Source organism: Silene latifolia, chromosome 7 (assembly GCF_048544455.1).
Source record: "Silene latifolia isolate original U9 population chromosome 7, ASM4854445v1, whole genome shotgun sequence".
Taxonomy (NCBI): domain Eukaryota; kingdom Viridiplantae; phylum Streptophyta; class Magnoliopsida; order Caryophyllales; family Caryophyllaceae; genus Silene; species Silene latifolia.
Window position 1 is genome coordinate 120,946,137 of NC_133532.1, and position 13,995 is coordinate 120,960,131.

Genomic DNA, 13,995 nt, shown 5'->3' on the forward strand with positions numbered 1-13,995 from the left:
CTTGGAAGTTGGAACTCCATAATCCCAAAACCCCAACCCATGGATCAATCTGGATCACACCTTCCCAAATAAGGTTAAATCCTGTCTCGTTATTAACCAGATAAAACCCCAATTCAACATAATCCAATCTCTTACAATTCAACAATCGTTATTAACTAGATAAAATCCAAATTCGATATAATCCGATCTATTATAATTAACAACCAACCCGATCGACCTCCCGATTAACCTGATTATCACCTCCATGATAAACTAATGTTAAACCTTGACTTATTGTTAAGTGCCCAAACCCAATATAATTCAACCCGTTATAATCCGACCTACAAATCTACCGAGTGACCTAATTGCCACCTTTAGACTAACCTTAAACCCCCCACCCACCTACAATCCCAAAAACCCCAAACCATGGACCAACCTTGATCATCATCATCATCAATCCACATTCCCAAACTATGTCACCTCCAAAACCAACCCTAACCACCTTCCTAACCCTAATCCTCCTCTTAACCCACCAAATCCACCAAACCACAGCCTACTTAACCCTAACCCAAATCCGAACCTTAATCTCCCTCTCCCACTCCCTCTCAACCCGAGTCGCCACCCTCCGTCAATCACGAGGCGACATCCCGGGTGCTCGTCGGGCCGAACTCATCGCCTCAAAGCTCCATATTGGGCTGGGCCTTAGATTCTGGCCCACCGCCCTCTCCATGGGCTGGGATTACCTCAGAAATTACGCTTGGCGTGATGCGCTGTCGTTTCGTGATGCTGTTGGTTTTGCTGCTGATGTTAATGAGTTGTTGAGTTCGCTTACTGAGTTGACTCGGTTACGGACTGATTCTGAACGCGCTGCTTGGGTTGCTGATAATTACCGTTTTGTCCTCCGGATTTCGAAGTCGCTTTTTACTCGCTTGCTCTCTATCTTCACTAAATCTGTGAGTTTTCTTTCGTCTTTGACCTTATAATAGCTTATGATGTTTTTCTATGATGTACACCGTCCCAATTAGGTGTACTCCCCCGTTCCAATTATTTGTTTATCTTTGATATAAATAAGTGTCGAAAAGTATAAAAAAGATAAATAGGTGTCGAAAAGAATAAAAAAGTTAAACAAATAACTGTGACAAGTGTGGTAATTTCTTTGATATAAATAGTTGTAAAGAATAAAAAAAAAGGTAAACAGATAATTAGGACGGATGTGATAATATATCAACATGAAATGGTATGTGTAAATTAAAAAATTAGCTGCGACATTTGCTTTTGACACAAATATTAAGTTGTGAAATTTTATGCACAAAAATATAATGAGTTAGCTTTGCTGATGTGCTAATTAACAGTGCCATTTGTGACTCTCACAAAAAGGAGAGAGGTGCAAGGTGGGACTCACCACGTGTCTTCCCACTCACCTCTTAATTGGCATTTTGTGAGAGGAAACGGTATCCGTCACAAGCTTGTGACGGATATCGGTCGTCTTCAATGAGATTTTGTGAAAACCTAATTGAATACTTCCTCAGTCTCAATCATTTATCTATTCGTTGTGAGAGGTATATTAATCTAAGTTAAGCAAATGATTGGGACGGAGGAAGTAGAAACGCAGCAATATGCTAAATATATGAGAGGGTATAAATTGGAGGTTCATTGAAACATTAAAACAATAAGGTGTGAAATAGTTGTCGAAATTGAGAGGAGTTTGATTGAGGAAGTAGGGACATGGGAATTAATGTTGGGATATAGAGTATGATGTAAAAAATGGCATGATGATGATGCAGGGACCGGTAAGAGAATTTGTGGAGACATTGCAGAAGGAGATGCAGGGTGATTTTCTCAAGGATTGTCTTGAGGTTGGTTTTAATGATTTGAAGGGTGTCGCTTCTATTTTGAAGGATTTAGCGTCTCAATATACAGATTATGATCCTAAGCAGGAGCTATGATTACTCTAGTTTGGGCCAGGTATGTATGATGGAATTTTGCAAATGAGAATTGTCTCTTTGTGATGTAAATGAATGTTCAGAAATACGGGGTATAATGTGATTTTGGCTTAATGAGAATCGTGTCTATGTGATGTAAGTGAATGTTCAGCAATCGTGTTCAGCCTAAGCTATTCTCTCGTTCGATTCACATTTGAGACCGCCTCATACAAAACCTATTGTTTATTTGAGACGGTCTTACATGTTAGTCGAATTAACAAACCATAAATGTGACCGTCTAATAGAAAACACATTTTTGTGTGGCCAGCTGCTAGCAATGGCGTCTTAATTATGACCTCTTTGGTTACCTATTTCAAATATGACATTGTGAAGGGTTCTAATTATAAGGAATAGTTCAAGTAGCATAGAATGTTACTGAAATGTTTGTTTGAGTTGAAAGTCACCTGCTTGAAAGAGTGTTAGAGTCTTCCCCTTCGATATGTGATTATAAAACATAAACGTTTTGACTATAAATATGGTAAAGGGAAGCATGTTAGGATGTTCAGGAGAGCTTATCAAGTTACGATAATGTTGGCTTAATTAGTTTGTAGGCATCATTGGATATCTTGATTCCAAAGTTTAAGGGAACTGATGGTATTAGGAACAACCGAGCGTCATTAGCTTTAGCAAATTCCAGAGTTAATTGGAGTTTGTATCTAACAGAAGCAAATTACAGTACTTGTCTGCTATGCATTTTGTCGTAATTAATTTTTAAGGACATGTACTTTTTCTGCTCATGGAGTTGAATGGCAAGAGATGGCAAGAGTTTTCTAAGTAGGGACTACTAGGGCATACGGGACAAACTTCTTCAATTGAGGAAATGTTTTGTACATCCTACCGCACTTATCTTCTATATGCAGGATCATTTGAGTCGCTAGCTAATGTTGTCATGGAATTGTTTGACTGGCGCAACTATGCCGACACCATTTACTAGGCTAAAGTTCATTGTACCATTTAGCGCTAGCAATTTTATGCAATGAACCAGCATTCTTGTTCATCTGGTTTGTACGCTTCTATCTCTGGAGTCTTGACTGATATTAATGGCTTCAAAAGACACGTCTTTATGTTGATTGTCGAATGATAGTACGGGAAATATTTACATTCCTAGCCTAAATTCATTTTGGCATATTGCTCATAGCCTCACATTAGATGTGGCTTTATTCCCCTGTTCCTAGGACACTATAAGGTTACCATTACATTCTTCTTTGAATTCAGGGAGCAGAGAAACCTGAGATAGAGTTTGTCAGAATGTCAGTCTGTTTAATGTTAAAACTACAGAAATGAAGCTTTTTTCTCAAAGTGACTGGGTAGCTCTGTTACTGAGACACGCCTATTTGGGGTGAATTTTCTTGTTTTGTGGTCTAAATTAAAGTGTCGAAGTGTCGTGTTGTGTCGGACACCGACACGTGACACGGCCGTTAAGTGAAGTGTCGGAGTAACATAGCTGGGTAGTTGGCAAAGTTTACTCGATAAATGAGGTACCAATTTACGAGAGAAAAACTCGACAATAGTCTTTACTCTTTATCATTTGAGTTCTTGTGGTATGCCGATGGGGAACGATGGTGGTGACTGGTGAGTAGTGGCGAATCGTGGAGCCAAAAGGCCGATTTTTCTGGAATGATTTGCAATTTCACATGACAATGAATAGGTGAAGTAGCTATCTAGAAACAACAATAAATATAACATGTGGTAGGTGTTATAGGATTGAATTGGATGCTGGGTGAAAGCTATGCAAACTTGGTTCCACTATTTGATCATGTTCTTTACTTGATTTCTTAAAGTCACATGCTTATAAATGCTAGTGTTGATCTATTCTCATCCTCATATCCTTCTAGACCTGGCAAAATTGACCCCGGACCAAATGATCTCACCCGAACCCGGCCTGACACCCGAACCGAAAACCCGAGCATGACTCTACCCGAGTGTTTGTTGTTGCAATTTGCAAATAGACCATTATTTCTGAAGAACTTGATAATGATAGAGCTGAAAGTGACCTGAACCTGAAATCATCTGACCCAAATTCCGGCAAATATAAAAATGCCTGGCCTGAACTCATCCAACCCGAACTCGACCTGGTTAACCCGTTTGCCAGATTTTCCTTCGTAATTCTGAGATTATTCTGAGATTAAATTCAATGGCCAAAGAACCATGGCATATCTGTATGCCATCTTCTTTAAAAGCTTTATGGATTGGATAGCAGGAGCAATAAATAAATTATTGTGCAATATATTTTAATGTTATTTGTTTGGTTCAGTGGTAAGAAGCATTTATTCTAACCTAGAGATCATCGGTTCAATTACTACAACCAACAATTTCTGTGTTTTTTTCTTTTAATTATTTTTCACCTATCATTGTACAAAATAGGCCTAATAAATAATTAAATACTCCCTCCCTAATATAACAAGTAGTTTTAGTATTGTAATTATAAAATTCTTGATAAATATGTCCATCATTATTAAAAAAATTACCAAAAAGAATAATTTGTTTGGTATATAATAAATGTTTTTTTCGTATTCTAATTTTGCGTCAGTTAGATAGCCTCGTATTAAAAAAATCCTTTAAAAAAAGACATCCTTTAAGAAAGACGTATGTGAAATGTATGAAATTTTATTATATTAATATTGATTTCACCGCCATGTACCAAAAGTCTTTTGATTTTGTAAAATTTCCGCACCCCCTTTGTTCAATCCTTAGAGCCGCCACGGTTGGATAGGCACCAATAAATGTGTTTGCTAGGTTATCTATTATCTCTATTATTACTTGGTGTACGTTGAATGTATTATCACTTGGTGTACCCTGAATCTCTGTTTTTAGGCTTAGATTCGTGAAATAGGCTAATTTTTAGGGACAATTTGTGTACCGGTGATCATCTAAACCCGGCAAACATGTCAGTCACGCCGCGTTAGTTTGGATGTGCCATATTTCGGGTTAGTTCAGGTCAATTACGGTTATTTTGGGTTTCGGCTCTATTACAGTCGTTTCTGGTTAATTTGGTTAATTGTGTCAAGTCATTTTGGTTCAATTGGATTGAGTCATTTCGGATAAGTGATTAAAAGAGAGAAGACTATGTTTTGGACGTTTGGACAATTACCTATAAATTAAATTAGTTTTGATTTTGATGATTTAACTCTTTATTTTAATGTAAATTTGATTTCAAATTAGTCACTTCAAATTATTTTGCTCAATTTTTGTGACTCCGTATTTATAATTGAGTCATTTTCGGGTTGAGTAGTTTTGAATCGGGTCATATTTCTAGTCGGCTTGAGTTTTGGGTTTTCGAGTTATATTTGGATTATGCAATTCAAGTCATCAACTCTTGGATGAGTGTTTTTGAGTTGGATCAATTGAATCGGTTTGGTTCTATCGAGTCTCTAATATACTCATATACTTAAGCTCGAGTTTAGATGGACGAATTAGTCATCAGCTGCCATGTCCATTGTCCACCCTGCGTTCTTTATCATGTTGAAAGCTATCAGCAGTGGCGGAGTTAGGAATGTAAGTCAGCGGGCGAAAATTTTCAGCGGGGGCAAAACGGTAATATTATGAGGGGGCCTTAAAAAATTCGAAAATTTTAACTAAAAATTTCGAAATTTTCAAACGTCAGCGGGTGCGACCGCCCCTGCTAGCCCCTCCCTGACTCCACCACTAGCTACAAGATGTATTGGAGACTTAGAGACGACCATTTAGGCATTTACGATGGGTCAACTATTAAATCTAATCAATGGGGGGATCCAGCTCTGTTCCAGTGCAAATGTGCAATATAATTTTGCCGTCAATTAATTGCACAAATAATGACCAATCTTAGACAATCTAATCATATACGTGCATGCCATGCATGTTACTTCTTCGTTGTATTTAGTCAGCTACTGCATTTAATTTCTTGGCCAACTACCCACTTTACCATGCAAACTTCTTTTTAGGAAAATTAAACCAGCGACGGACCTATGGGAAGGCTAATAGTAGACTGGCAAAGTCAATCCGACTCGATCCGAAAAAGCTGACCCGAGACCCGAACTACATCATCCGAATGTGTCCCGAAAACCCGAATTGACACTCGCCCTCGCTGAATGATCGAAATTTCAAAACTATGAGTTAAATTTTTTGAATTTTTTTCAAATTTATCTTAAATTATTACCCGTTTAAATCCTGATTCCGTCACGGTTATTAAAGCCATCTACCATTTCGTGAAGTCACTCAAATTTTCACTGTGCATGGTAATACTGTACGTAATTGCATGTTATCCAAGATTTATGTCGGGTTAAATTAATAGCTTTATGAAGACTTTGGGGGACTTTTGTACTGTTTTGAACAAACAATAGTGTAACAATATTCAACACGGCAATTACAATTGGCAATTTTGACAATCACACATGAAGAGATAAATGCAATACAATGTAGTACAGACTACAGAGTAGGGAGTTATTTGAAATTGAGTAGGGAGGTTGAAGGGGTGGATACAAGTTGGTATCGCATCGCACATGGGTGGTGGAGCAAGTGCGGGTAAAAGTTCCACCCGCCATAGTGGTGGTCGAGGGATGGATTTTATACACATCTCATACCCTTTTATCCACCAATTTTTTTAAAAAATAAAATAATACCGAGTATTATTACGATTATTTATAACTTTTTGCTCAAAATCATAATTTATATATAAAGATTAACACTTTGGAGATTCATGGGATTATACTACATTTTATTGTAAAAAATGTCGATGGAAATTATGATATACTACTTTCGTCTCGGTCATTTATTATCCTATTACATTTTTGGGTGTTTCAGTCAATTGTTGTCCTTTCTATTTTAGGATTGCATTTGATGACCAATTTGATCATTCACATTCAATTTGGTCCACTTGTCATCTTATAATTGGCCTCATCCTCTTTCTTTGGTCTTTCTGCCAAAATCAAAGGACAACAATTGACCGGGGCGGAGGGAGTAGAGGGTTAGTGGATAAATGGGGCGGATACGAGTTTAGATTTTCATTTAGTGGTCTAGGACGGGAATAGGTTTGGAAACTTGCACCCGCCATGCATGGGTGGTGGGGCGGGTATGAGTATGAGTATTGTGTGGTTGGTACGGGTGTCGTGGAGCCCACATCCACCACCGTCCCGCCCCGCCCCATTGACATCCCTAAGGTTGAGGTCTAGTATATTAAAAAATCATTATCTTTATCACTCCCTCTTCCCTAATCATTAGTTTACCTTTGATTAAAATATTTCTGACAAATAATATAAAAGGTAAATAGATGACAGAGACAAAGGGCTTAAATATCCAAAATATAATACACTCTTTACAAATCCTGACTCCGTCACAAAATCCCTAATTATAGTCACTTTACATCCTAATCAAAAATTTGAAGCACCAAACTTCATTTTGATTCTTCTTTTGGGTTTAATTGAACTGAATTGTGCTTGAAGTGAGCTGAATGGAATTGAATGAAGCTAGACTATAGAGAGAAGTTGAGTAAAGCTGAACTGAACCGAATGAAGTTAACTGAACTAAACTGATATGAACTAAAGTCTATAAAGTGAACTGAATAAGAGTTGAAATTAAGCTAAGAAGAACAAGGTTTTAACCGTCCTTACACTTCGTTTCCCCTAACTGAATTAACCGGCCATCTCTTACCCTCGACACGACGATAAAGGGGTTGTGCATAGTTATGAGTTATGACACTTCTACATTTGAGAACTACATACAGATGTTTATATAAATGATTAAATGATGTAACAAAATAAAACCGTTTCATACAAAACTCACTCAAAACTTACTAAACTAAACTAATGAGATTGAATAGCAATTTGTTCACTTAAATTAAACGACTCAGTCGTGATGCACTAGTGACTTACTGAGCAGTGAGCAGTAGCATCACACACCCAATGTACGCGTGCATTTAATGCACGTCCTAACTAACTACGTACACCATTAACTCCACCTTATATTACCCTTTTTCTCACTTACCTTAACTCATATATATATACACTCGAATCCTCATTTTATTTGTCACACAATACTTGACCATTTCTCTACTCTATACGCTCCTAAAATTAGCGAAATTGGTCACATTTCTCGGTCACAATTTATTCAAATTCATTCAAATTAAGTTATGGAACGTAAAATTTGGTTCGGAGTTTGTGTAACGCTGTTGGTGGTGACGGTTTTGGGAGTCAATGCCGATCCATTAGTGCCATGTTATTTCATTTTCGGCGATTCTTTGGTTGATAATGGTAATAATAATAATATTGCGTCGTTGGCTAGAGCTAATTACTTGCCTTATGGTATCGATTTCTCTGAAGGTCCTACCGGAAGATTTTCAAATGGAAAAACCACAATCGATGTTATATGTAAGTCTTTAATTTCGTTTTAGTAAAGTCGATCAATTAATAAAGAGAATTAAAATTCATTTCGTATCTCAGAGCTAAATATATATACTTGCTCCATTTTCCTGTTTTCTTCTCATTTCTCTAATATATGTGAGAAGTATTTTAATGAAATGAGAAATAAACAGAAAAATGGAGGAAATATTATTTTATTTCATCTTATATATGGAGTATTTAGTATGCTACACACATTTTATACTAGTCCATGTACAACTATCAATTGTTGAAGAATTATTACATGCATATGTTCCATGATTGTCATCCCTCAGCCCCTCATGCACATACTCGCTCCGTCCAAGTCAATAGTTTACATTTACTTTATTTATTTCTTCCTTTCAAGCCAATATAAACTATTCATTGGGACAGAAGGAGTACATTATATCTTAACTAAATACTCTCTCCTGTCTCTAATCATTTGTTTTTCTTTAAATAAAAAGTAAACAAATGAGCGAGACAAACGGAATAACTCGATTAGCTAGCTTGTCATAAATTTGTTCATTACTTGAATTTAAAATGGTGTCAACTTATGCATGTTATTTATTGGAAAACCTTGCTCATAGGATTGGCTCCTTGTACAATTTCTCAACCTAAATAAAAAGGCTAGTAATTAAAGAACTCGTGTTACTTAATTAAAGGACCACCATGCATGCATTGTTTCATTCATATCTATAAATTAAAGCACATAAATGTGTCACGTACCATGCATGCACGATATATAGATACCATGACCTCACCTAAGATTATAGGTTCATAATTGTAGTAAAAGGAGAGGGGATATGGTAACTTTGGTAAGTGGTAACATGCAGTAGCGGAACCAGAATTTGTAGATCCGAGTAAATTCGTTCATTTATGTTAGAGTGTTAAATTAGCTAATAAATGAGATATTGATGCAGCTGAGCTTCTAGGATTTGACGATTACATTCCACCATATGCACAAGTCAGTGGTAGTCAACAAGTAGTGAGAGGAGCAAACTTTGCATCTGCTGCTGCTGGGATTAGGGCTGAAACAGGACAACAATTAGTACGTATTGAATATTATTATTGCTCTTTCAATTCCGTCTCAGTCATTTATTTATTTATTTTATTCACTGTGAGAGGCTTATTTATTTTTTAAGGGAGTCACGAGATTAACTTTCATGCCAACGAAATTTGAACCAAGTCGTTCATACAACTAAAAAAGGTCATGCAACATCACCATCGTTCAAAACATAGAAATATATAAATTAAAGCAAGGCTGTCTAATACCAAGTTCAAAATGTTACCTATTTTCGGGACCAAATAAGTAATTTAACAAAATACAGAGTAATAAAAAAATGCATACCATTGCTGTTGTTAATTGTTACTTTATAATAATGCAACACATGAGGGGTATTTTTGTCATAAAAATGTAAAAATGAGCATACTCTTGGCAGCAATTTTTAAAATTTTTGCATTAATTTGGGTGTAATTTTTAAAGGTTTTTTAAAAAAGGCGTAAATTTTAAAAAATGTAATTTAAAAGGGAGTTACTGATAATTTACCCTTTTGGTAACCAAAATGTCGGTGTTCGAGTACCAGCATCTGGTACAAAAAAATTTTTGTAGCCTCAAAGGCTCAAATTTACTTTTCGAACAGGGCCTCACAAATTCATTTTATGGCAGTATCGACAATCGTCGTTACACGTTTTTTTAATTAAGATTTATATATATTGTTGTGACAATTAACATAATAAACATTTTTAATGCAGGGAGGAAGAATAAGCTTTGGAGAACAAGTAACAAATTACCAAAATGCAGTATCACAAGTAGTACAAATACTAGGAGATGAAAATCAAGCTGCAAATTATTTAAGCAAATGCATATTTTCAGTAGGACTTGGCAGCAATGATTACCTTAATAATTATTTTATGCCAACTTATTATTCTACTGGCAGTCAGTACACTCCTGATCAATATGCTCAAGTTCTCATCCAAGAATATGCTCAAAATATTAGGGTTAGTCTCCTCTCTTCTGTTCCTCCATAAATTCTCATTTGTGACGCGCGCGTTACAAGCTTGTGACATGTGACGTCTCACAATTGCTTAAAATAATGTTTAAAAGGAAGGTGGTTGTGAGATGTCATAGGTCAGGTAGTTTTTCGTCACAAGCAATAATAGCTGGTTCTTCTATTACACTCTTATATATGTAGCAATTCGTAATCATTGATTCGACCTGAAAACATGATGGTAACTCGACTTAAAGTTACTCTGTTATGATTTGTGACTCATTTAAGTAATTGATTAACACTAACACGACACAACACAAATTTATTTTGATCGGGTCTGTGGTGAAGATTTTAACACAAGCTCGATACAATTTTAACCAGCTAGTCTCCCTTACGACGGTTTTATCTTAAAACGAGAAAACTGTCACCAATTTACAATAAAAAAAAGTGACCATTTAATTAAATGATGAAAAATTCAGAACTAAAATTGTCACTTTCTAACAATAAACTGATGGTAACTTTTAATTAAGAAACGTTAACATTTTGTCATAAATGGTCACATTTTGTCGGTCTTAATTTCGAGTTTAAGGGTATAACTCATTTAAATTGATACGGGTGACAATTTACACGATTTGATCTATTTATCAAACCTAATTACATATAGAGTCTAAGACCGTCTTATATAATATGGTGCCGGATGTATTAAATTGTTAAGGTTTTGGATCGGATTTCACCTCTACTTTTTGTAATACCCTACTAAATTGAATGTGGAAAATAATGCAGACAATGTACAACTATGGGGCAAGAAAGTTTGTATTTAATGGCATAGGACAAATCGGATGTAGCCCAAATGAGTTAGCCCAAAGAAGCCCAGATGGTTCAACATGTGATGAACGTATAAACTCAGCCAACCGTATCTTCAATGCAAGGCTAAAAGAATTAGTGCAGCAACTCAACAACGAGTTTACTGATGGTCGAGCTATCTACATTAACGTTTATGATATGTTCCAGGACTTGATTGATAATCCGTCTGCTTTTGGTACGTCATCCACTTAATATTCTCTTTGAAAATCGCTTTTTCTAACATGTATTTTAAGGGACACATCACAAAGGTTAACATGTATCCTAAGGGGGTTACATAGTAGCAACCGTAATTTTTAAGACATTTGGAAAAAAAAAACAGTTAAAATTATTGATTTATGCTACCGAAAATCTCTAAAAATGCGTTGTTAACAAAGATCTCTAAAAATGCGGTGTTAACAAAGATGCTAAGCTACAAGCAGAAATTGTGCTGCCTAAAAATTTGTTGGGATATTCTCAACTTGTTCGTTTTCTAAGGTCTACCCCCCATTTTCCACAAAAAAAACTTTGACCGACAATAATTCTCTGCTACGAGTTCAGGAAATGATAAGTTTTTTTTCCAAACCAATTATATCTCGTAAAGGCCTTGAATTTGAGAAAAAAATTCACCACTTTCTAAACTCGTAGCTAGCAGTTATGGTTGGTGAAAGTTTTTTTAACGAGTAAACTTTAACCGGCCATAATTCCCTACCACGAATTGAGATGTCGGTGAATTTTATATCAAACTGAAGAGCTAGTAAAAATGATCAATTTGGAAAAAAAAGTTTATCGTATTCTGAACCTGTAGCCGAGAATTATTAACGGTCACAGTTTTTTTTGCAAGAAAAGAGGGGTACATATCAGAAAATGAAAAAGTTGAGGGGTACAAGTGAAAATATTCCAAAATTTGTTTCTGGCTACGCCCCTGCTAACCTTTCATCGTAATTATATTGCAGGTTTCACGAATACGAATTCAGGGTGTTGTGGAGTAGGAAAAAATAATGGTCAAATTACATGTTTGCCCCTGCAAACTCCATGCCCAAATAGAAATCAATACATATTTTGGGATGCATTTCATCCTGGTGATGCAGCTAATGTCATTATTGGAAGGAGGACATTTAGGGCCCAAAAATCAACCGATTCTTACCCATTTGATATCGAGAGGTTGGCCCAAATATAGCCGATCTGATGTACAACATGATCATGAATACTTGCCAATTCAACAAGAAGTGTAACGGAGTATAATAGGCGATAATTACATGATATATAGACGATCTTATATAAGAATTTGCGCCTTTTTTAAGTCTAAGGTCTCGTCTTGGTGACGATTGTGAGAATTTCCATAATTGTTGAATCGAGTTAAGAAAATTTTTATTGTTTGTATTGTTACTTTTGTTCGGCCTCTTGATGATTATCTTGTAACAACAAACATGTGTATCAATTGTGTTATATGATTATAGATTAAATTATTCAATTGGTTTGATTTGTTGTATGGCTCTAAGTTTTACTTAATTGTTTGTCCAAACAAGTGAAAATTGTCGAAAAGGGGTGATATCGTAAATTCTTCTGAAAGTTAAGGGTATCGAAGTTAAACCTTAGTACGGATAACATAATTCTACACAATTACCATGAAATACAGTTGGTCTTGCTTAAGACTTTATCAGCTTAAGACCTCTCACAACCTCCTTTTATTTCTACATTTATTTTAGTCGTGTATGAGAGCCGTTTTAAAGTAAAGACGGTTTTAAAGAAGAAATGCATGGTGCATAAGGTACGCTGGATTTTGTCAAGTCCTTTTAAGATTCTCGGAGCCAGAGTTAGATGAATCACAGGCTCGGCGGTGGAGGCGGACGCGCGTAAGGAATCTGCTGATGGCTTTGATTAGGATTGGGTGATGGTGGATAATACCATAGTTTGCCACCTCTTAGACCGATAACGCCGGCGTTATTACAAGGAGCTCCAACCCTCTTCAGACAATTATTATCAACCTTGTTAGTAGTACTATATTGCCACCTTGCTTCTTCGTTCCAGTCCATCGTTTAGAGGAAAAAAACAAGTAAATTGTCAAATTAATTAAAAATTAAGTTCATGCGATAAAAACAGAACAAATTTTAAGATGCAACTTTGGTACTAGCGTTTAAAAAAATAATGCTAAGGGTCTCAAATTTAACTCTGTCTAAAGCAGTCTTGTTTAGATTTCCTCGTTATATAGAAAAGAAAAGAAAAAGGGAGTATATCGTACATACCGACCAATGAAAGTTCTAGGCCAAAGCTAGCTAGTATGAGAAACAAGGCCAATGTTGATCTTAATTGCCACATTTTGAAGAAGATTTTGTATAAGATCTTGTATATGATGGACTCGATCTTAATATAGTTCATAATATACAAAAATAGAGTCAACTTTCTTATTGAAGATCTTTTTACCAGTCAAACTTTAAGTTGAATAGTTAAGAAAAGATTTGTACTGTGGTGCGAATTTAAGTGTTCTAAATTGGTCCACAATGACTTAAGTGTAGTATGTCCAAAAGGGCAAAACTTTTGGAGTTGCATAAATAGGACACTGGAGTTTTTGGAAATCAGCCATTTTTGTGGACTCATAGTTAGACCCGGTAAAACAGACCCGACCGAATAATCTGATCTGATACTCGAAACTAAGGACTTGATCGACCCAAATGTATATTGTTGTACACTGTTTATTATTCATAAATAACTTGATAATAAATGATTCGAAAAGCACACGGTCCCCAATTGACCAGACCCGACAAGAATTCTGCTAAACCCGAAAATGACCTGACTCGAACCTAACTCGTTTACCAGGTCTACTCATAGTGAAATACATGAAATGGTGTGGGCTAC

The 13,995-nt window shown here is 36.0% G+C and overlaps 2 protein-coding genes across 2 annotated transcripts; both read left to right on the forward strand.

Moving 5' to 3' along the window:
• Window positions 1-51: 51 nt before the first annotated feature.
• Window positions 52-2,061, forward strand: LOC141592820 (uncharacterized). The gene is made up of 2 exons (XM_074413663.1): window positions 52-932; window positions 1,764-2,061. Exons 1-2 carry the CDS (start codon window positions 453-455, stop codon window positions 1,923-1,925), a joined length of 642 nt encoding a protein of 213 aa, XP_074269764.1. The 5' UTR covers window positions 52-452; the 3' UTR covers window positions 1,926-2,061.
• A 5,874-nt stretch (window positions 2,062-7,935) lies between these two features.
• On the forward strand, window positions 7,936-12,613 carry LOC141592821 (GDSL esterase/lipase At4g18970-like). The gene is made up of 5 exons (XM_074413664.1): window positions 7,936-8,302; window positions 9,232-9,359; window positions 10,064-10,309; window positions 11,083-11,338; window positions 12,096-12,613. The coding sequence occupies exons 1-5, from the start codon at window positions 8,065-8,067 to the stop codon at window positions 12,317-12,319; spliced, it is 1,092 nt and encodes a 363-aa protein (XP_074269765.1). The 5' UTR covers window positions 7,936-8,064; the 3' UTR covers window positions 12,320-12,613.
• The last annotated feature ends 1,382 nt before the right edge of the window (window positions 12,614-13,995 follow it).